General features: G+C 37.8%; 1 protein-coding gene across 1 annotated transcript in view; it reads right to left on the bottom strand.

Annotated features, from left to right (window-relative positions):
- The window catches only part of LOC133642760 (glutamate receptor ionotropic, NMDA 2B-like), a 346,360-nt gene that overhangs the window by 62,588 nt on the left and 258,183 nt on the right, over nucleotides 1-25,589 (bottom strand). Inside the window, exons 6-7 of the mRNA XM_062037135.1 lie at nucleotides 12,387-12,501; nucleotides 1-78 (exon numbers count right to left, since the gene is read on the bottom strand). The exon at nucleotides 1-78 is cut by the window's left edge and continues 131 nt beyond it. Coding sequence (XP_061893119.1) covers nucleotides 1-78; nucleotides 12,387-12,501 — 193 coding nt within the window. The remainder of the gene's footprint in view (nucleotides 79-12,386; nucleotides 12,502-25,589) is intronic.

Below are 25,589 nucleotides of genomic sequence, written 5' to 3'. Positions count from 1 at the left end.
CGCTGCTCCGCCGTACAGCTCGTCGCGGGGCCACACGTGGTACTTCATGGAGAGGGAGCCGTTCTCCCACTTGCCCACCTGTGCACGCATGCCAGACAGCTTTAACACCACCACTGAAGACCAACTTCCAAAGGCTGCTTTGGTAAACGTGTGGTCTCACATGTTGTGTCTGTAAAAGAGCATGTCGCTAAATTCACCATCACGTTTAGCTGATTGGAGAGCTAGCATGCGCAGCTAGCGGGTCCATGACTATGACTTCTGTTTTGTTTGATTGGCCGTTTTACTGCAGTGTTACAGACACCGTTTAGAAACAATTAAGGTATGTAAATAAATAATTATGTGTAAATAACTCATTTCACAACGTATATATCTGCGGCTAATACATGGAAAAATGTGTATTTCTTTTCAAATTTAGTGGGTGCGGCTTACATACAGTCTCGCTTTATAGTACGGAAAATACGGTAGATTAGTCGTTACTAGTAAAAGTATCATGTGACGCCGCTATTACGAACATTGGTATTAGAAAATAATAGACATATTATTAATTTCATTGACTAATATCTTTCGTCATAGTCAGACCTATTTTCTCCTGACTAAAATGAGAAGATAACCAATCAGAGCAAAATTACGCTGACTAAAATGAATATAGAATATAAAATAAATAAATAAAAGGTAAAAGAAAACGAATATAAGGTAAATAAACTGTAAAATAAGGTAAATAAACAAAATAAAGGTAAATACAAAATAAAAGAAGGAATATAGAAGTTAAACAGAGGTCACTAAAAGATAGAATAAGGCAAATAGATGGTAAAATAGGGTAAATAGAAGGTAAAGAAAAGATAAAAACATTTACATAAAAGGTAAAATAAATAAATAAAAGTTAAAATAATACAAATAGATGTACAATGAGAAGATAAAACCAATCAAAACACAATTATGCTGACTAAAATGAATATAGAATGTAAAATAAATAAATACAAGGTAAAAGAAAACGAATATAATGTTAATAAACGGGAAAAGAAGGTAAATAAACGGCAAAAGAAGGTAAATAAAATAAATAAAGGTAAATAAAAGATAAAATAAGGACTACAGAAGGTGCAACAAGTTAAACAGAGATAACTAAAATATATAATAAGGTAAATCGATGGTACAATAAGGTAAATAGAAGGTAAACAAAATATTTTTAAAAAATAATATAAAAGGTAAAATAAATAAATAAAAGGTCAAAGAAAACAAATAGATGTACAATGAGAAGATAAAACAAATCAAAACAAAATCATGCTGACTAAAATTAATATAGAATGTAAAATAAATAAATAAAAGTTAAAGGAAAACGAATATAAGGTAAATAAACTGTAAAATAAGGTAAATAAATGGCAAATGAAGGTAAATAAACGAAATAAAGGTACCTAAAGATAAAAGAAGGAATATAGAAGGTGCAAGAAGTTAAACAGAGATAATTAAAAGATAGAATAAGGTAAATAGAAGGTATATAAAAGATGTTTTTAAAATGAATATAAAAGGTAAAATAAATAAATAATTAAAAAGTAAAAGAAAACAAATAAATGTACAATGAGAAGATAAAACCAATCAAAACAAAATTATGCTGACTAAAATGAATGTAGAATGTAAAATAAATAAATAAAAGTTAAAAGAAAGCGAATATAAGGTGAACAAACGGTAAAAGAAGGTAAATAAGCGGCAAAAGAAGGTAAATAAACGAAATAAAGGTAAATAAAAGATAAAAGAAGGAAAATAGACGGTGCAAGAAGTTAAACAGAGATAACTAAAAGATAGAATAAGGCAAATAGAAGATAAATTAAAGATTTAAAAAAATGTATATAAAAGATAAAATAAATAAATAAAAGGTAAAAGAAAACAAATACATGTACAATGAGAAGATAAAACCAATCAAAACAAAATTATGCTGACTAAAATTAATATAGAGTGTAAAATAATTAAATAAAAGGTAAAGATAAACAAAAATAATGTAAACAAACGGTAAAAGAAGGTAAATAAGCGGCAAGAGATGGTAAAAAAAAAAGGGAAATTCAAGATAAAAGAAGGAATATAGAAGGAACAAGAAGTTAAACAGAGGTAAATACAAGGTAAATAGAAGGTAAAGTGAGTTAGGGTAAATAAAAAGTAAAAGAAGTAATATAGAAGGTGGAAGAAAATGAAACAAGTTAAAATAGAAGGTAAAATAAGCTAAATCGAAGGTAAATAAAGAGGTAAAATAAGTTAAATAAAAGTTAATAAAAGTTCAATATAAAGGTAAAGAAGATGAAACAAGGTAAAAGATGGTCAAACTAGGTCAATGGAATGTAATCATAGTATTTCTTCCAAAATGTAGTGGGTGTGGCTTATATACCCACGCGCTCTAGAGTAGGGAAAATACGGTAGACTAGTCGTTATTAATAAAAGTATTATATGACACAAAAAGAAAAAGCTAAGATGCTAACAGGTATCATTCGTCAAGTAACAAAATATTGGACGCTGAGGTTCATACCTGCTGAATTACTCTAAAAAGCTATCGTGCTAATATTAGAATATACAGGATTATTAGAATATTAGCTGTGGCCCTAATTGGCCCCTGGGCTCCTCCTGCAGAATCAGGATGGCACACACACACACACACACACACACACACACACACACACACACACACACACACACACACACACACACACACACACACACACACACACACACACACACACACACACACACACACACACACACACACACACACACACACACACACACACACACACACACACACACACACACATTCTTGTATTTGTTACCTTCTTGAGACCTGAGAATAATGCCTACTTTTTTAGGACCAGCCTTTCTAGATATATAAAGAAGTGTATTTACAACATTATTAACGTATACATACTATGCAAATATAAAAAAGCTTGTTGTGAAAAATGAGTTGGAATGTCACAAGAAAAAGGTCACAATTTCACAAGAAAAACTTGGAATTTTGGCATCGTTATAATAAAAGTCGTAATTTTACTCAACACATGTCAAACTTTTACAAGAAAAACTGAACATGTGTGCAATGATATGATAAAAGTTGGAATGTTACTCAATATCAGTCGCAATTTTACAAGAAAAACTTAAAATGTAGGCAATTTTCTGAAAAGAGTTGACAAAAGTCACAGTTTTATAAGAAAACGTTCAAATTTTGGCAATATTATAATAATCATCTGAATTTTACTAGGCAAAATTATGACAAAAGTCATAATTTTACTCAAAAAAATGTCACTATTTTACAAGGAAAAAATTTAAATTGGCAATATTGTGATAAAAGTCACAATTTTATATGACAAATGTCACCATTTTGCAGTAAAAAGTACTAATTTTACATAAAAAAGCCACAACTATATGAGAAAATATTGCAATATTACAGAAACAGAAGGAATACGAGAAATTATTGCCAATTTTATAAGAAAAAAGTCAACACATTGTGAGAAAAAGACTGCATTCAGTTTGTTTTTTTTCTGAATTTTTTGTTTGTAATTGTTTTTTAATCTTCATTATTTACTTTAAGTTATTACAGTAAGTCTCTATTTACAATTTTTTTTATTTAAATTCTGGCCAAAGGGGGCGCATTTCAATTTCTTACACACACACTTGTTATTACATATGTTGACCAGAGGGGGAGCACTTTTAAAAGCGACACACAGTCAATTAGAAAAAAAGCCCTCCTTTTTGGGACCACCCTCATTTTGACCAGCAGGGGTGCTAATGAGACATTGTCTATTAGATGCAATGTTATTGGGACCATGACTTATGTCATCACTTGTTCACACCTCCTCATATGGAAGATACTTTTCCTTGTTGATGTCTCAAGAAGAATAGAAATACAAGAACACACACACATTCTTGTATTTGTTACCTTCTTGAGACCCCCCAAAAATGCCTCCCTCTAGTATTACAATAAAAGTCGTCATTTTACTCATCGCAAGTCAAATTTATTTTTCAAGAAAAACGGAACATTTGTGCAATATTATGATAAAAGTTGGAATTTTACTCAATAACAGTCACCATTTTTACAAGTAAAGCTTAAAATTGTGGCAATTTTATGAAAAGAGTCGTAAATTTACTCGACAAAAGTCACAATTTTATAAGAAAACTTTAAAAATTTTGGCAATAGTATAATAATAATAATTATTATCTGAATTTTACTTGGCAAAACTATGACAAAAGTCATAATTTTACTCAAGAAATTGACATTTTTTGAGTAAAATTATGACTTTTGTTTTACGAGAACAAAAACAAAATTGGCAAAATTGTGATAAAAGTCCGAATTTGGTATGACAAATGTCACCATTTTACATAAAAAAATTAATAATTCTACATAAAAAATTAATAATTTTACATTAAAAAATTAATAATTTTACATTAAAAAAATAATAATTTTACATAAAAAATTAATAATTTTACATTAAAAAATTAATAATTTTACATTAAAAAATTATAATCTTACATAAAAAATTTAACATTTTACATAAAAATTTAATAATTTTACTAGAAAATATTGCAATATTACAGAAACAGAGAGAATATGAGAAAGTGTTTCCAATTTTATAAGAAAAAAGTTGACACATTGTGTCGACACATTATTGTTTTGGAATTTTTTGTTTGTAATTGATTTTTAATCTTCATCATTTATTACAGTATTTTTATATATATATATATATTATTTTTTTTAATTAATTTTGGCCAAAGGGGGTGCATTTCAATTTCATACACACACATGTTATTTCATATGTTGACCAGAGGGGGAGCACCTCTAAAAGCGACACACAGTCAATTTGAAAAAAAAAACTCCTTTTTGGGACCACCCTCATTTTGACCAGCAGGGGTGCTAATGAGACATTGTCTATTAGATGCAATGTTATTGGGACCATGACTTATGTCATCACTTGTTCACACCTCCTCATATGGAAGATACTTGTCCTTGTTCATGTCTCAAGAAGAATAGAAATACAGGAACACACACACATTCTTGTATTTGTTACCTTCTTGAGACCTCCAAAAAATGCCTCCCTCTAGTATTATAATAAAAGTCGTAATTTTACTCATTGCAAGTCAAATTAATTTTTCAAGAAAAACTGAACATTTGTGCAATATTATGATAAAAGTTGGAATTTTACTCAATAACAGTCACCATTTTTACAAGAAAAGCTTAAAATTGTGGCAATTTTATGAAAAAAGTTGTAATTTTACTCGACAAAAGTCACAATTTTATAAGAAAACTTTAAAAATTTTGGCAATAGTATAATAATAATAATAATAATCGGAATTTTACTTGGCAAAACTATGACAAAAGTCATAATTTTACTCAAGAAATTGACATTTTTTGAGTAAAATTATGATTTTTGTTTTACGAGAACAAAAACAAAATTGGCAAAATTGTGATAAAAGTCCGAATTTGGTATGACAAATGTCACCATTTTACATAAAAAAAGTAATAATTCTACATAAAAAATTAATAATTTTACATTAAAAAATTAATAATTTTACATTAAAAAATTAATAATTTTACATTAAAAATTAAACATTTTAGATAAAAATGTAATAATTTTACTAGAAAATATTGCAATATTACAGAAACAGAGAGAATATGAGAAAGTGTTTCCAATTTTATAAGAAAAAGGTTGACACATTGTGTCGACACATTATTGTTTTGGAATTTTTTGTTTGTAATTGATTTTTAATCTTCATCATTTATTACAGTATTTCTTTATATACATATTTATTTTTATTTTTTTTATTAATTGTGGCCAATGGGGGTGCATTTCAATTTCATACACACACATGTTATTTCATATGTTGACCAGAGGGGGAGCACCTTTAAAAGCGACACACAGTCAATTTGAAAAAAACCCCTCCTTTTTGGGACCACCCTCATTTTGACCAGCAGGGGTGCTAATGAGACATTGTCTATTAGATGCAATGTTATTGGGACCATGACTTATGTCATCACTTGTTCACACCTCCTCATATGGAAGATACTTTTCCTTCTTCATGTCTCAAGAAGAATAGAAATACAAGAACACACACACACACATTCTTGTATTTGTTACCTTTTTGAGACCTCCAAAAAATGCCTCCCTCTAGTATTGTAATAAAAGTCGTCATTTTAATCAACGCAAATCAAATTAATTTTTCAAGAAAAACGGAACATTTGTGCAATATTATGATAAAAGTTGGAATTTTACTCAATAACAGTCACTATTTTTTACAAGAAAAGCTTAAAATGGTGGCAATTTTATGAAAAGAGTCGTAAATTTACTCGACAAAAGTCACAATTTTATAAGAAAACTTTAAAAATTTTGGCAATAGTATAATAATAATAATAATAATAATAATCTGAATTTTACTTGGCAAAACTATGACAAAAGTCATAATTTTACTCAAGAAATTGACATTTTTTGAGTAAAATTATGACTTTTGTTTTACGAGAACAAAAACAAAATTGGCAAAATTGTGATAAGAGTCCGAATTTGGTATGACAAATGTCACCATTTTACATTAAAAAAATTAATAATTCTACATAAAAAATTAATAATTTTACATTAAAAAATTAATAATTTTACATTAAAAAAATAATAATTTTACATAAAAAATTAAACATTTTACATAAAAATGTAATAATTTTACTAGAAAATATTGCAATATTACAGAAACACAGAGAATATGAGAAAGTGTTTCCAATTTTATAAGAAAAAAGTTGACATTGTGTCGACACATTATTTCTTTGGAATTTTTTGTTTGTAATTGATTTTTAATCTTCATCATTTTTTACAGTATTTCTTTATATACATAATTATTATTTTTTTTTAAATTAATTGTGGCCAAAGGGGGCGCATTTCAATTTCATACACACACATGTTATTTCATATGTTGAACAGAGGGGGAGCACCTTTAAAAGCGACACACAGTCAATTTGAAAAAAAAAACTCCTTTTTGGGACCACCCTCATTTTGACCAGCAGGGGTGCTAATGAGACATTGTCTATTAGTTGCAATGTTATTGGGACCATGACTTATGTCATCACTTGTTCACACCTCCTCATATGGAAGATACTTGTCCTTGTTCATGTCTCAAGAAGAATAGAAATACAAGAACACACACACATTCTTGTATTTGTTACCTTCTTGAGACCTCCAAAAAATGCCTCCCTCTAGTATTATAATAAAAGTCGTAATTTTACTCATTGCAAGTCAAATTAATTTTTCAAGAAAAACGGAACATTTGTGCAATATTATGATAAAAGTTGGAATTTTACTCAATAACAGTCACCATTTTTACAAGAAAAGCTTAAAATTGTGGCAATTTTATGAAAAAAGTTGTAATTTTACTCGACAAAAGTCACAATTTTATAAGAAAACTTTAAAAATTTTGGCAATAGTATAATAATAATAATAATAATCGGAATTTTACTTGGCAAAACTATGACAAAAGTCATAATTTTACTCAAGAAATTGACATTTTTTGAGTAAAATTATGACTTTTGTTTTACGAGAACAAAAACAAAATTGGCAAAATTGTGATAAAAGTCCGAATTTGGTATGACAAATGTCACCATTTTACATAAAAAAATTAATAATTCTACATAAAAAATTAATAATTTTACATTAAAAAATTAATAATTTTACATTAAAAAAATAATAATTTTACATGAAAAATTAAACATTTTACATAAAAATGTAATAATTTTACTAGAAAATATTGCAATATTACAGAAACAGAGAGAATATGAGAAATTGTTTCCAATTTTATAAGAAAAAAGTTGACATTGTGTCGACACATTATTGTTTTGGAATTTTTTGTTTGTAATTGATTTTTAATCTTCATCATTTATTACAGTATTTCTTTATATACATATTTATTTATTTTTTTTAAATTAATTTTGGCCAAAGGGGGTGCATTTCAATTTCATACACACACATGTTATTTCAAATGTTGACCTTTAAAAGCGACACACTCTCATTTTAGACTTAGACTTCCTTTTTATTGTCATTCAAATTTGAACTTTACAGTACATAGATGTCACCAGCAGGGGTGCAAATGAGACATTCTCTATTAGATGCAATGTTATTAGGACCATGATTTACGTCATCACTTGTTCACACCTCCTCATATGGAAGATACTTTTCCTTCTTCATGTCTCACGAAGGGTAGAAATACAAGAACACACACACACACACACACACACACACACACACACACACACACACACACACACACACACACACACACACACACACACACACACACACACACACACACACACACACACACACACCCACACACATTGCAATGGAGTGGGAGACAAATGGGCCTGAAGGTGAGACCCTCGCCATGGTCCTCACACTCCTGATGGCGGAGCTCATTAGGAAGCAGGAAGTGGAGGTTCAGCTGGAAGTCAAGCTGAGAATTAAAGATGAGTGTGAGAGGGGTGAGGGGAGGGAGGGGACATAAGGGAGACGCTCACCTTGTTCTCTGATCAGAGGACAGAATATAGATTAGAGGGAGAAGAAAGAGAAAGACAAAGAGGAAGGACGAGGAGCGACGATGAGGAGTACGATAGCTTTTATAAGATAATTTAGCAGCTATCAAATATTTTGTTACTTGACAAAAAACACCTGTTAGCATGTTAGCTTTTCTTTAAGCTAATTTTGTAGGTGTACACTTTGTATTTTATTCATGCTAACATTAGCATGCTAGCATTTTAAACACATTTACCAGGTACACACCTCAGAGTGATATATTTTGGGGCTTGACCCAGTTAGCATTTTGGCATGTTAACGTTAGCATGATAGCTTTTTTTTTTTAGACTAATTTAGCAGGTATACGCCTTAGCGTAAAATATTTTGTTTCTTGACAAAAGACACCTGTTAGCATGTTAGCTTTTTTTAAGCTAATTTTGTAGGTGTATACTTTTTATTTTATTCATGCTAACGTTAGCATGCTAACATTTTAAACAATTTTATTAGGTACACACCTCAGGGTCATATATTTTGGGGCTTGACCCATGTTACAGTTAGCATTTTGGCATGCTAACGTTAGCATGATAGCTTTTTTTTTTTTTTTAGACTAAATTAGCAGGTATACACATTGGCGTCAAATATTTTGTTACTTGACAAAATATACCTGTTAGCATGTTAGCTTTTTTTAAGCTAATTTTGTAGGTGTATACTTTTTATTTTATTCATGCTAACGTTAGCATGCTAACATTTTAAACAATTTTATTAGGTACACACCTCAGGGTCATATATTTTGGGGCTTGACCCATGTTACAGTTAGCATTTTGGCATGCTAACGTTAGCATGATAGCTTTTTTTTTTTTTTTAGACTAAATTAGCAGGTATACACCTTGGCGTCAAATATTTTGTTACTTGACAAAATATACCTGTTAGCATGTTAGCTTTTTTTTTAAAGCTATTTTTGTAGGTGTACACTTTGTATTTTATTCATGCTAACGTTGGCATGCTAGCATTTTAAACACATTTACCAGGTACACACCTCGGAGTGATACATTTTGGGACTTGACCCATGTTACAGTTAGCATTTTGGCATGCTAAGATTAGCATGATAGTTTTTGTTTTTGTTTTTTTTAGACTAATTTAGCAGGTATACGCCTTAGCGTAAAATATTTTGTTTCTTGACAAAACACACCTGTTAGCATGTTAGCTTTTTTTAAGCTAATTTTGTAGGTGTATACTTTTTATTTTATTCATGCTAACGTTAGCATGCTAACATTTTAAACAATTTTATTAGGTACACACCTCAGGGTCATATATTTTGGGGCTTGACCCATGTTACAGTTAGCATTTTGGCATGCTAACGTTAGCATGATAGCTTTTTTTTTTTTTTTAGACTAAATTAGCAGGTATACACCTTGGCGTCAAATATTTTGTTACTTGACAAAATATACCTGTTAGCATGTTAGCTTTTTTTAAGCTAATTTTGTAGGTGTATACCTTTTATTTTATTCATGCTAACGTTAGCATGCTAGCATTTTAAACAATTTTATTAGGTACACACCTCAGGGTCATATATTTTGGGGCTTGACCCATGTTACAGTTAGCATTTTGGCATGCTAACGTTAGCATGATAGCTTTTTTTTTTTTTTTTAGACTAAATTAGCAGGTATACACCTTGGCGTCAAATATTCTGTTACTTGACAAAATATACCTGTTAGCATGTTAGCTTTTTTTTAAAGCTATTTTTGTAGGTGTACACTTTGTATTTTATTCATGCTAACGTTAGCATGCTAGCATTTTAAACACATTTACCAGGTACACACCTCGGAGTGATACATTTTGGGGCTTGACCCATGTTACAGTTAGCATTTTGGCATGCTAAGATTAGCATGATAGTTTTTTATTTATTTTTTTTTTAGACTAATTTAGCAGGTATACGCCTTAGCGTCAACTATTTTGTTACTCGACGAATGATACCTGCTAGTTTTTTGGTTTGTCACTTTGTCAACAAATGCCTGAGCAACTTGTTTAGGAACAACATTTCTCAACCCGCTATTGCAAGGAATTTAGGCATTTCACCATCTACGCTCCGTAATATCATCAGAAACTTCAGAGAATCTGGAGAAATCACCATGATATTACGCACCTTGGATCCCTCAGGCGGTACTGCATCAAAAAGCCACATCGGTGTGTAAAGGATATCACCACATGGGCTCAGGAACACTTCAGAAACCCACTGTCAGTAACTACAGTCGGTCGCTACATCTGTAAGTGTAAGTTAAAACTCTACTATGCGAAGCCGAAGCCATTTATCAACAACACCCAGAAACGCCGCCGGCTTCGCTGGGCCCGAGCTCATCTAAAATGGACTGACGCAAAGTGGAAAAGTGTTCTGTGGTCTGACGAGTCCACATTTCAATTTGTTTTTGGAAACTGTGGACGTCGTGACGAAAGAGGAAAAAAAACATCCGGATTGTTCTAGGCGCATGTGTGATGGTATGGGGGTGTATTAGCGGCCAAGACATGGGTAACTTACACATCTGTGAAGGCACCACTAATAATGAAAGGTTTTGGAGCAACATATGTTGCCATCCAAGCAACGTTATCATGGACGCCCCTGCTTATTTCCGCAGGACAATGCCAAGCCAGGTGTTACAACAGCGTGGCTTCATAGTAAAAGAGTGAGAAGGGAGACTGTTGAACAACTTAAGCTGTACATCAAGCAAGAATGGGAAAGAATTCCACTTCAAAAATGTGTCTCCTCAGTTCCCAAACCATTAATGGGTGTTGTTAAAAGGAAAGGCCATGTAACACACTGGTAAAAATGCCTTTTTTGCAATGTGTTGCTGCCATTCAATTCTAAGTTCATGATTATTTGTACAAAAACATGAAATATCTTGTCTTTGCAGTCTATTCAATTGAATATAAGTTGATTTGTTGTATTCTCTTTTTATTTACCATTTACACAACGTGACAACTTCACTGCCTTTTGGGGTTTGTGTTATTATGTGAATTGTTATCAGTCAGTAGTTAGCGGCGGTGTGGCCAACATCCCCCGTGAAGCAGCACGCTGGTGCTGCAGCGTGCTGCTCAAAGGCACCTTCACCAGTCTGATAGCATCTAATCAGAGTGGCGTCTGGAAAGCGTCGGGCTTAAAAATGCTCAAAAACGGAAAATGTGATGATGAGGAACGCAGATATCGCCGTCGTGACTAATACGGCCACAAACTTAAGGAAACCGTTGGTGGTTAGAATGTGCTGCATGTCAAAAGTCGCCTCCTTGTACAAATACCATATTTTTGTGGCCATAGGGCGGCAAGCAACGCATTAAAGGGGTCATAATATGATTATGTTTTCTACATTTAAACACTCGGTTGTGCATAATATTGTGAAACAAAACGCCAGATAATGTCTCCAAATAAGCGCCCTTTTGGGGTCCTTACACACACCATAGTAATACCGTACGTTGAAGCACAGTACGTCTGACTATGGTAGACATATTGCTCCACGTTCCATTAAGCGGTGTGGCTTCGCAGCTTACCAGAGTCGTACTAAAACATTTTGACAGAATTTTGAGCGCTGTGTGTAATGGTCTTTATTTTAAATGAAACATCAAAGTTTTGGTGTTGCTTGCTTACCTTTATTGAACAGACTTCAACCTGCAGTCCACCCGTATCTCTTGTGTGTGACTGCCATCTACTGGTCACACTTATCATTACACCACGTACCAAATAAAATAGCTTTGAGGTCGGTGAATACGACCAGAAATAATACGTACGCTAGTCACACCGAGTTATAAGGCGCACCTTTTGAGAACATTAAAGGATTTGAAGTGCGCCTTATGGTCCGAAAAATACGGTACACAAAAAAAAACACTTACTCTGTCCCACTGTCGGTCTTTGTTGAGCAGAATGATGACCAGTTTGGGGTGCATCTGGTAGCCGTCCTCGCTGAACGACAGATTACGGCCCTCGAACGTCACATTCATCAAGTACCTGAGCAGAGTAAAACGCAGAAGAGAGAAAATCACTGATTGAAAAATATCACAAATAGATGAAGAGTGTACAGTTATCTCAAAACCCAGGGGCCAGATCTGGCCCGCCACAAAATGTCTAGTGGCCCACGAAAGCCTGTATATAAGGGGTGTCCTCCCCCCTTATCCCCCCCCCCCCCCCCCCCCCCCCGAATCGCTCTCGCTGCTGGTGTAAACAATTTGAAGATGTGAGGGGCCTTTCAACCTGTGACGTCGATGTTCTCTACTAAATCCTTTCAGCAAAAATATGGCAATATCGCGAAATGATCAAGTATGACACATAGAATGGATCTGCTATCCCCGTTTAAATTAAAAAAAAAATTTTCAGTAGGCCTTTAAGGGTTTTGGTCCTAAATGATCTCAGTAAGATATTACAGCTTGTTGCGGAGAATTGATGACCTATATTGAGTAAAACATGCTTAAAACTATTTTTGTCCAAATGTCCAAAACACACCCAGCAATGGTGCACAGGAAGGCAAGGAAGAAGAGGGGAAAAGGCGGCCAAAATGGTCAAAAGTCCCAATTTTGTCCAAAATACCTCCCCGGGTTCCAGTCCCACGAGTCCCGCCGCCGGCCGCACAAGTCCCGGCATGCAAAAAATGCCCAAAAGGCACCCAGCAAAGTCCCACGGGGAAGTGGGGGAGAAAAGTGAGAAAAGTCGTCAAAAGTCCCCAAAAATGTTCAAAATACCTACCCAGGTTCGAGTCCCACAAGTCCCACCGCCGGCCGCGCAATTCCCGGGATGCCCAAAATGTCCATCACACACCCAGCCGAGTCCCACGGTGAGGGGGAGGGGGGATAAAAGTTGGAAAAGTTGGCAAAAGTCCCAAAAATGTTCAAAATACCTACCCAGGTTCGAGTCCCACATGGACAAGTCTTAAGACTTGTGGCACTCGAACCCGGGTGTGTGATTTTTAACATTTTACCGACTTTTGTCACTTTTTCCCCGCCTTCCCGTGGGACTTTGCTGGGTGCCTTTTGGGCATTCTGGGCACTCGAACCTGGGTAGGTATTTTGAACATTTTTGGGACTTTTGCCAACTTTTCCAACTTTTATCCCCCCTCCCCGTGGGACTCGGCTGGGTGTGTTATGGACATTTTGGGCATCCCGGGACTTGCGCGGCCATACATAAGATTTTATGTCAGAGTGTTTTACTTGTTTTAAGGGTTTTTGCTCCTAAATGATCTCAGTAAGATATTGCAGCTTGTTGCGGAGATTTGATGACCTATATTGAGTAAAACATGCTTAAAACTATTTTTGTCCAAATGTCCAAAACACACACAGCAATGGTGCACAGGAAGGCGGGGAAGAAGAGGGGAAAAGGCAGCCAAAATGGTCAAAAGTCCCAATTTTGTCCAAAATACCTCCCCGGGATCCAGTCCCACGAGTCCCACCGCCGGCCCAAAAGGCACCCAGCAAAGTCCCACGGGGAAGTGGGGGAGAAAAGTGAGAAAAGTCGTCAAAAGTCCCCAAAAATGTTCAAAATACCTACCCAGGTTCGAGTCCCACAAGTCCCACCGCCGGCCGCGCAATTCCCGGGATGCCCAAAATGTCCATCACACACCCAGCCGAGTCCCACGGGGAGGGGGGATAAAAGTTGGAAAAGTTGGCAAAAGTCCCAAAAATGTTCAAAATACCTACCTAGGTTGGAGTCCCACATGGAGTGCCACAAGTCTTAAGACTTGTGGCACTCGAACCCGGGTGTGTGATTTTTAACATTTTACCGACTTTTGTCACTTTTTTTCCCCGCCTTCCCGTGGGACTTTGCTGGGCGCGTTTTGGACATTCTGGGCACTCGAACCTGGGTAGGTATTTTGAACATTTTTGGGACTTTTGCCAACTTTTCCAACTTTTATCCCCCCTCCCCGTGGGACTCGGTTGGGTGTGTTATGGACATTTTGGGCATCCCGGGACTTGCGCGGCCATACATAAGATTTTATGTCAGAGTGTTTTACTTGTTTTAAGGGTTTTTGCTCCTAAATGATCTCAGTAAGATATTTGCAGCTTGTTGCGGAGATTTGATGACCTATATTGAGTAAAACATGCTTAAAACTATTTTTGTCCAAATGTCCAAAACACACACAGCAATGGTGCACAGGAAGGCGGGGAAGAAGAGGGGAAAAGGCAGCCAAAATGGTCAAAAGTCCCAATTTTGTCCAAAATACCTCCCCGGGATCCAGTCCCACGAGTCCCACCGCCGGCCCAAAAGGCACCCAGCAAAGTCCCACGGGGAAGTGGGGGAGAAAAGTGAGAAAAGTCGTCAAAAGTCCCCAAAAATGTTCAAAATACCTACCCAGGTTCGAGTCCCACAAGTCCCACCGCCGGCCGCGCAATTCCCGGGATGCCCAAAATGTCCATCACACACCCAGCCGAGTCCCACGGGGAGGGGGGATAAAAGTTGGAAAAGTTGGCAAAAGTCCCAAAAATGTTCAAAATACCTACCTAGGTTGGAGTCCCACATGGAGTGCCACAAGTCTTAAGACTTGTGGCACTCGAACCCGGGTGTGTGATTTTTAACATTTTACCGACTTTTGTCACTTTTTTCCCCGCCTTCCCGTGGGACTTTGCTGGGCGCGTTTTGGACATTCTGGGCACTCGAACCTGGGTAGGTATTTTGAACATTTTTGGGACTTTTGCCAACTTTTCCAACTTTTATCCCCCCTCCCCGTGGGACTCGGTTGGGTGTGTTATGGACATTTTGGGCATCCCGGGACTTGCGCGGCCATACATAAGATTTTATGTCAGAGTGTTTTACTTGTTTTAAGGGTTTTTGCTCCTAAATGATCTCAGTAAGATATTTGCAGCTTGTTGCGGAGATTTGATGACCTATATTGAGTAAAACATGCTTAAAACTATTTTTGTCCAAATGTCCAAAACACACCCAGCAATGGTGCACAGGAAGGCGGGGAAGAAGAGGGGAAAAGGCAGCCAAAATGGTCAAAAGTCCCAATTTTGTCCCCCCCGAATCTCCCGAATTAGGAGGTCTCAAAGTTGCCGCTTCTTTCCCCTCGGGGTGATGGTTGGATGGCAGCGCTTCATAGCAGCAGTCGACCTCCAGGGTCCCAACTCCCCTCCCCTCTGTTGCGAGTTTGTCGTGATTAAATGTAACATGTTTTATGTGTGCATTGCATGGAGGTTTTTTCCCACTCCAGACTAGACCCCCTTAGGAGCCCAGTCTAGATTGTATTTTTTTACATGTTGCAATGACAATAAAGACCTATCTGGATCTGAATCTGAATCCGAAACTTGGGCACTCGGCATCACGTCCTCCCGTCATGCCGACTTCTGTCAAGTGATTGCCTCGCCGCTCGCGTGCACGTCTTGGCGCCGGCGTTGTTGCCGTCAGGTGAATGAATCTCGCCTTTCTTTCCGACAACAACACACTTCGCTCATACGGCGATTATAGTGAACACGCGTGGGCGTGTGCAAGAGCGTGTGCATGGGAATATTTATGTCAGGTGAACTCAAATCACTTCACATCCCCCACACACACACTCACACACACACACACTCACACACACGCTCGGTCCCCGCCAGGACGCTCTTTTTACACAATAACCTCCGACCTCAACACTGGTAGCCATTTTTTTCCCCCCCCCTTCACCTGCACTTTCAGCCCCAGTCTCAAAACGCCTTTCGAAGGCGCGCTCTGAGACGAGGAAGGAGCGGAATGTCGTGTAAAACGCCGAGCGGTCCCCACAGTGTCATATACGCGCAACACAAACACACACACACTTCATTCTTTCACTCCCCATGTCTCTCAACCAGCCTCCCCCCCTCCTCTCTCTGACTGTTGCCATGGAAACACTCTACCTCATGACCATGGCTACCATATTATATATAGTGTACATCTACATGTAGATGGACAAGTATGTCATATTTGACGTAATAACCAAGACTTCCCGTGTCATTTCGATGGGTGTTGAGGTCCACGTGCCCCCCGCCGGCGGCCCCATCCCACGGAGCTTTGGCGCCCGGACAGCGAGCATAAATCAGGAGCCATTTACAAAATGACTTCCCTATCTCGACCGGGCGGGCGACGGTACGGGTCCGGGCCGTCGCTAGCCGAGCGAGACGCAAGCGTGCGGGCGTTGCCATGGCAGCCACGGCCACTGTGACTTCCGAGCCCATCCGCAGCGTCGCCATGGCGACGGTAATCTCTCAGAGGGCGGGCGGGAGCGAGACGGGGGAGAGTGCGATGGGATTCACAGAAGGAAAATAGGGAAAGAGGACAGGTTGCCGCGAGTCAACTGTCTTCTTCTTTCTTTCTTTCCCCTCATGCTGTCGCTCTTGCGTCATCTTTTTCCTGCCTTTAAATCTCTAGCTCCCTCTTGTGGTACGCTAAAAAAAACACTTAAAAAAAATATTCAAACACAGTGTTACTGTTCAAACTGTGCAATGCAAAAACTGAAATCTAAGTAAGATGAAATATGTCAAATAAGGGTGATATTTGCTTATTTTCTGTCTGATAAGATCATTCTTCTCACTAAGCAGATTTTATGTTAAGAGTGTTTTACTTGTTTTAAAGGCCTACTGAAAGCCACTACTACCGACCACGCAGTCTGATAGTTTATATATCAATGATGAAATCTTAACATTGCAACACATGCCAATACGGCCGGGTTAACTTATAAAGTGACATTTTAAATTTCCCGCTAAACTTCCGGTTGAAAACGTCTATGTATGATGACGTATGCGCGTGACGTCAATCGTTGAAACGGAAGTATTGGTACCCCATTGTATCCAATACAAAAAATCTCTGTTTTCATCGCAAAATTCCACAGTATTCTGGACTTCTGTGTTGGTGAATCTTTTGCAATTTGTTTAATGAACAATGAAGACTGCAAAGAAGAAAGCTGTAGGTGGGATCGGTGTATTAGCGGCTGGCTGCAGCAACACAACCAGGAGGACTTTGGCTTGGATAGCAGACGCGCTATCCGACGCGAGCCGCCGACCGCACGGATGATCGGGTGAAGTCCTTCGTCGCTCCGTCGATCGCTGGAACGCAGGTGAGCACGGGTGTTGATGACCAGATGAGGGCTGGCTGGCGTAGGTGGATAGCTAATGTTTTTAGCATAGCTCGGTGAGGTCCCGTTGCTAAGTTAGCTTCAATGGCGTCGTTAGCAACAGTTGATTTTCTGTCTATCCTTCCAGTCAGGGGTTTATTTATTTTAATTCTATATGCAGTTAAGCCCGATGCTATCACGTTAGCTCCGTAGCTAAAGTGCTTCACCGATGTATTGTCGTGGAGATAAAAGTCACTGTGAATGTCCATTTCGCGTTCTCGACTCTCATTTTCAAGAGGATATAGTATCCGAGGTGGTTTGAAATACAAATCCGTGATCCACAATAGAAAAAGGAGAAAGTGTGGAATCCAATGAGCCAGCTTGTACCTAAGTTACGGTCAGAGTGAAAAAAGATGCGTCCTGCACTGCACTCTTGTCCTTCACTCTCACGTTCCTCATCCACGAATCTTTCATCCTCGCTCAAATTAAAGGGGCAATCGTCACTTTCTCGGTCCGAATCTCTCTCGCTGCTGGTGTAAACAATGTGCACATGTGAGGAGCCTTTCAACCTGTGATGTCACGCTACTTCCGGTACAGGCAAGGCTTTTTTTATCAGCGACCAAAAGTTGCGAACTTTATCGTCGATGTTCTCTACTAAATCCTTTCAGCAAAAATATGGCAATATCGCGAAATGATCAAGTATGACACATAGAATGGATCTGCTATCCCCGTTTAAATTTAAAAACATTTTTTGAGTAGGCCTTTAAGGGTTTTGGTCCTAAATGATGTCAGTAAGATATTACAGCTTGTTGCTGAGATTTGATGACCTATATTGAGTAAAACATGCTTGAAACGATTTTTGTCCAAATGTCCAAAACACACTGAGCAATGGTGCACAGGAAGGCAAAAAAAAAAGTCCCAATTTTGTCCAAAATACCTCCCCGGGATCCAGTCCCACGAGTCCCGCCGCCGGCCGCACAAGTCCCGGGATGCAAAAAATGCCCAAAAGGCACCCAGCAAAGTCCCACGGGGAAGTGGGGGAGAAAAGTGAGAAAAGTCGTCAAAAGTCCCCAAAAATGTTCAAAATACCTACCCAGGTTCGAGTGCCACAAGTCCCGCCGCCGGCCGCGCAATTCCCGGGATGCCCAAAATGTCCATAACACACCCAGCCGAGTCCCACGGGGAGGGGGGATAAAAGTTGGAAAAGTTGGCAAAAGTCCCAAAAATGTTCAAAATACCTACCCAGGTTCGAGTGCCACATGGAGTGCCACAAGTCTTAAGACTTGTGGCACTCGAACCCCGGTGTGATTTTTTTTAACATTTTACCGACTTTTGTCTTTTTTTCCCCCGCCTTCCCGTGGGACTTTGCTGGGCGCGTTTTGGACATTCTGGGCACTCGAACCTGGGTAGGTATTTTGAACATTTTTGGGACTTTTGCCAACTTTTCCAACTTTTATCCCCTCTCCCCGTGGGACTCGGCTGGGTGTGTTATGGACATTTTGGGCATCCCGGGACTTGCGCGGCCACACATAAGATTTTATGTCAGAGTGTTTTACTTGTTTTAAGGGTTTTTGCTCCTAAATGATCTCAGTAAGATATTACAGCTTGTTGCGGAGATTTGATGACCTATATTGAGTAAAACATGCTTGAAACTATTTTTGTCCAAATGTCCAAAACACACCCAGCAATGGTGCACAGGAAGGTGGGGAAGAAGAGGGGAAAAGGCAGCCAAAATGGTCAAAAGTCCCAATTTTGTCCAAAATACCTCCCCGGGTTCCAGTCCCACGAGTCCCACCGCCGGCCGCACAAGTCCCGGGATGCCCAAAATGTCCATAACACACCCAGCAAAGTCCCACGGGGAGGGGGGATAAAAGTTGGAAAAGTTGGCAAAAGTCGGTAAAATGTTCAAAATACCTACCCAGGTTCGAGTGCCCACATGGAACTCGAACCCCGGTGTGATTTTTTAACATTTTACCGACTTTTGTCACTTTTTTCCCCGCCTTCCCGTGGGACTTTGCTGGGCGCGTTTTGGACATTCTGGGCACTCGAACCTGGGTAGGTATTTCAAAATACTATTTTAAACATTTTTGGGACTTTTGACAACTTTTCTAACTTTTATCCCCCCCCCCCCTTCCCGTGGGACTCGGCTGGGTGTGTTATGGACATTTTGGGCATCCCATACATAAGATTTTATGTTAGAGTGTTTTACTTGTTTTAAGGGTTTTTGCTCCTAAATGATCTCAGTAAGATACTGCAGCTTGTTGCGGAGATTTGATGACCTATATTGAGTAAAACATGCTTAAAACTAGAATATAAAATGTTGCAAAGCTGTGTCATCAACACTCACAAGTATAAAACTACTTTTTTAAAGTAATGATTTCTTATTTCCAGCATGTAAAAAAAAATCATGACTTTGACACAATTATGTCTCATAATTAAAACAGATGACAGCCAAATACAAAAAAATCCAGAAAAATGTAAAAGTGTTGTTCTTTTTCACTGTCATAGGGTAATAGCTCGATCTTTTTTCATTTTAGATTTGTATACAATAAAAATGAAAATCACCAGTCGGCAAATATATATATATATATATATATATATATATATATATATATATATATATATATATATATATATATATATATATATATATATATATATATATATATATATATATATATATATATATATATATATATATACATATATATATATATATATACAAATCCCGTTTCCATTTGAGTTGGGAAATTGTGTTAGATGTAAATATAAACGGAATACAATGATTTGCAAATCATTTTCAACCCATATTCAGTTGAATATGCTACAAAGACAACATATTTGATGTTCAAACTGATAAACATTTTTTTTTTGTTGCAAATAATCATCAACTTTAGAATTTGATGTCAGCAACACGTGACAAAGAAGTTGGGAAAGGTGGCAATAAATACTGATAAAGTTGAGGAATGCTCATCAAACACTTATTTGGAACATCCCACAGGTGAACAGGCAAATTGGGAACAGGTGGGTGCCATGATTGGGTATAAAAACAGCTTCCCAAAAAATGCTCAGTCTTTCACGAGAAAGGATGGGGCGACGGTCACCACTTTGTCCACAACTGCGTGAGCAAATAGTCAAACAGTTTAAGAACAACGTTTCTCAAAGTGCAATTGCAAGAAATTTAGGGATTTCAACATCTACGCTCCGTAATATCATCAAAAGGTTCAGAAAATCTGGAGAAATCACTGCACGTAAGCGGCTAAGCCTGTGACCTTCCATCCCTCAGACGGCACTATATCAAAAAGCGACATCAGTGTGTAAAGGATATCACCACATGGACTCCGGAACACTTCAGAAACCCACTGTCAGTAACTACAGTTGGTCGCTACATCTGTAAGTGCAAGTTAAAACTCTCCTATGCAAAGCGAAAGCCATTTATCAACAACACCCAGAAACGCCGCCGGCTTCTCTGGGCCCGAGATCATCTAAGATGGACTCATGCAAAGTGGAAAAGTGTTCTGTGGTCTGACGAGTCCACATTTCAAATTGTTTTTGGAAATATTTGACATCGTGTCATCCGGACCAAAGGGGAAGCGAACCATCCAGACTGTTATCGACGCAAAGTGTAAAAGGCAGCATGTGTGATGGTATGGGGGTGTATTAGTGCCCAAGACATGGGTAACCTACACATCTGTGAAGGCACCATTAATGCTGAAAGGTACTTACAGCTTTTGGAACAACATGCTGCCATCTAAGCGCCGTCTTTTTCATGGACGCCCCTGCTTATTTCAGCAAGACAATGCCAAGCCCCATTCAGCACGTGTTACAACAGCGTGGCTTCGTAAAAAAAGAGTGCGGGTACTTTCCTGGCCCGCCTGCAGTCCAGACCTGTCTCCCATTGACAATGTGTGGCGCATTATGAAGCCTAAAATACGACAGCGGAGACCCCGGACTGTTGAACGACTGAAGCTCTACATAAAACAAGAATGGGAAAGAATTCCACTTTCAAAGCTTCAACAATTAGTTTCCTCAGTTCCCAATCGTTTACTGAGTGTTGTTAAAAGGAAAAGCCATGTAACACAGTGGTGAACATGCCCTTCCCCAACTACTTTGGCACGTGTTGCAGCCATGAAATTCTAAGTTAATTATTATTTACAAAAAAATAAATAAAGTTTATGAGTTTGAACATCAAATATGTTGTCTTTGTAGTGCATTCAATTGAATATGGCTTGAAAAGGATTTGCAAATCATTGTATTCCGTTTATATTTACATCTAACACAATTTCCCAACTCATATGGAAAAGGGGTTTGTATAACATATATGTAATATTTACCTATTATGTATACAGTATATAATACAGTATATAATACACCCTTGTTGTAAGTACTCTTACTTGAGTACCAACTCTAGGAATGCTGCAGTAAAATGTATATAAGGAAGAAGAAAAAAAATAGAATAACCGTTGGTAATAAAAAAACAACAACGAAATAACCGATCAAAAAGCTGGTTGTTGCCATGGCAACCCCGGCCGCACTCCCCTGCAGTGTCTTCATCAACCTTCTCTCTTCACGAGATGGTGATATCATCGCAGCTGCCGCCGAATTACAGTACGTGCCCCGATCCGCCATATCGTACGTTTCCCTCGACACCATTCCCCTGTTGCCTTCGTAAAAAAAAAAAATCTTTTTGAAATGAATAAATAACGCCGAACGGCAGCGGCGTTTCTCCACCTGTGGAGCAAAAGTGGGCAAAAGGCACACGTGTGCGCACACCAACAGCCGGCGGCTACACGACGCCGCGGCCTGACACAGATACGTTTCAGCGCCTGTTCCCGTGTGAATAATGGAGGAAGGGTGTGAAATATTGATAAGGCAGTTTTAATAAATTAACCCTGTCATGAATTAGTCATGCTTTACACTTCTTCGCAATTACTGCGGCGCAATGTACTTGTTATACTGTAAGCGGGGGGATCTGTATGGCGAACCATAATGTACCATGTTTACGTGTGTATTCATCGTGTGTGTGTGTGTGTTCTAGCAATGCTGACTTAATGGGGACATGGCTCTGTTTACACCAGGGGTCACCAACGTGGTGCCCGCGGGCACCAGGTAGCCCGTAAGGACCAGATGAGTAGCTCGCTGGCCTGTTCTAAAAATAGCTCAAATAGCAGCACTTACCAGTGAGCTGCCTCTATTTTTTAAATTGTATTTATTTACTAGCAAGCTGGTCTCGCTTTGCCCGACATTTTTAATTCTAAGAGAGACAAAACTCAAATAGAATTTGAAAATCCAAGGAAATATTTTAAAGACTTGGTCTTCACTTGTTTAAATAAATTCATTAATTTTTTTACTTTGCTTCTTATAACTTTCAGAAAGACAATTTTAGAGAAAAAATACAACCTTAAAAATTATTTTAGGATTTTTAAACACATATACCTTTTTGCCTTTTAAATTCCTTCCTCTTCTTTCCTGACCATTTAAATCAATGTTCAAGTAAATGTATTTTTTTTATTGTAAAGAATAATAAATACATTTTAATTTAACTCTTCATTTTAGCTTCTGTTTTTTCGACGAAGAATATTTGTGAAATATTTCTTCAAACTTATTATGATTAAAATTCAAAAAAAGTATTCTGGCAAATCTAGAAAATCTGTAGAATCAAATTTAAATCTTATTTCAAAGTCTTTTGAATTTCTTTTAAAAATGTTGTTCTGGAAAATCTAGAAGAAATAATGATTTGTCTTTGTTAGAAATATAGCTTGGTCCAATTTGTTATATATTCTAACAAAGCGTAGATTGTATTTTAACCTATAAAATTTACTAATGATGTTCCATAAATTCTTTTTTTAAGTTTGTGTCTTCTTTTTTTCGGTTGAATTTTGAATTTTAAAGAGTCGAAATTGAAGATAAACTATGTTTCAAAATTTAATTGTCATTTTGTTCGTGTTTTCTCCTCTTTTAAACCGTTCAATTAAGTGTAAATATCATTAATTATCAATAATAACATAGAGTTAAAGGTAAATTGAGCAAATTGGCTATTTCTGGCAATTTATTTAAGTGTGTATCAAATTGGTAGCCCTTCGCAGTAATCAGTACCCAAGAAGTAGCTCTTGGTTTCAAAAAGGTTGGTGACCCCTGGTTTACACAGTCACCTTTAGGGGACCTCTGACGGTATGGGGACAAAAAAACAGGTCCCCTAAAGGGAAACCTTTTTAAATGATAGTCAGATCCATTCTGCAGACATGTGATTTGACCACAATGAAAAAGACTGAAAACATTTCCAGGGGTCTGGGGGACGAAAGCCCCCAGCCAGGTCCCCCCACCAGTGCCCTGGTGCCCTGGTGGGGGGACAAGGGGGGCAACGCCCCCCGAAGCTCCTGGTTTTTCACCAATTTAACATGCTAAAATTAACAAAGTCAGCACCATTTGAAGAAAATATTTTAGTGTTTAAAGACATGAAAACATCATTAATAGAACATACATAACCCAATTATCCTAATGAACAGGGGCCGGCCCGTGGCATAGGCCGTATAGGCAAATGCTAAGGGCGCCGTTCATCAGGGGGCGCCACGCCAGTGCCACAAATGTTGGAGAAAAAAAATAAAATAAAATAAAAGTTGGTACTATTATTTCTAAATACAAAAAATAATCCCACGTTAATTAAAATGCAAAGTAAAGCCTATTTAATAGAAATATTATTTGTTACAACATTACGCCCCCCCCCCCCCCTCGCCCCGCACGGTGCGCCCCCTCCCTTCCCGTATCATGACTCTTTTTGGACTTACCACGTCAAAAAATCAACACAAGATGTCAAAACGGCCAAAACTGTCAGGTGCCCAGGGAACAAAAAAGAGAAAAGAGGAGGAGGAGAAACGAGAAAAAGACAGAGGTAGCAGGTAGGTAACGTTAGCCTACATGAAATTATTTGTCTGTTACAGAATGTGATAGTAACTTGGCTTTTTAGCACTAAGCTAATGCCAAATGATTCGGCAATTGCTAATCAATAAATAGCTAGTTCTGTTTTAACGTCGGGTTAATATTGTGGAGGGGGCTAAATTGTTATGGAAAATAATAATGTAACGTTAGGTAATTACAGTACTCCCACCTTACATTCCTCAGGGACATTTGTATTAGATCTTTTAAGCAGGTGTTTTTTGTTGACATTGTTATTGCCTTCTGGTTAGCTAATGTTTGCCCTGCAGGTAATAGTCACTTTTCCACCCCTTTATATATTACTGCAAAGAAGAAAGCTGTAGGTGGGATCGGTGTATTAGCGGCGGACTACAGCAACACAACCAGGAAGACTTTGACTCGGATAGCAGACGCGCTAGCCGACGCTAGCCGCCGACCGCACGGATGATCGGGTGAAGTCCTCCGTCCTTCCGTCGATCGCTGGAACGCAGGTGAGCACGGGTGTTGATGAGCAGATGAGGGCTGGCTGGCGTAGGTGGAGCGCTAATGTTTTTATCATAGCTCTGTGAGGTCCCGTTATACTAAGTTAGCTTCAATGGCGTCGTTAGCAACAGCATTTTTAAGCTTCGCCAAGCCGGAAAGCATTAACCGTGTATTTACATGTTCATGGTTTAATAGTATTGTTGATTTTCTGTCTATCCTTCCAGTCAGGGGTTTATTTATTTTGTTTCTATATGCAGTTAAGCACGATGCTATCACGTTAGCTCCGTAGCTAAGTTAGCTTCAATGGCGTCGTTAGCAACAGCGTTTTTAAGCTTCGGCAGGCTGGAAAGCATTAACCGTGTATTTACATGTCCATGGTTTAATAGTATTGTTGATCTTCTGTCTATCCTTCCAGTCAGGGTTTTATTTATTTTGTTTCTATCTGCAGTTAAGCCCGATGCTATCACGTTAGCTCCGTAGCTAAAGTGCTTTGCCGATGTATTGTCGTGGAGATAAAAGTCACTGTGAATGTCCATTTCGCGTTCTCGACTCTCATTTTCAAGAGGATATAGTATCCGAGGTGGTTTAAAATACAAATCCGTGATCCACAATAGAAAAAGGAGAGAGTGTGGAATCCAATGAGCCAGCT

This window comes from Entelurus aequoreus, linkage group LG25 (assembly GCF_033978785.1).
Source record: "Entelurus aequoreus isolate RoL-2023_Sb linkage group LG25, RoL_Eaeq_v1.1, whole genome shotgun sequence".
Classification (NCBI taxonomy): Eukaryota; Metazoa; Chordata; class Actinopteri; order Syngnathiformes; family Syngnathidae; genus Entelurus; species Entelurus aequoreus.
The sequence above is the reverse complement of the archived record's forward strand: the minus strand, read 5'-3'. Positions and strand labels throughout refer to the sequence as shown.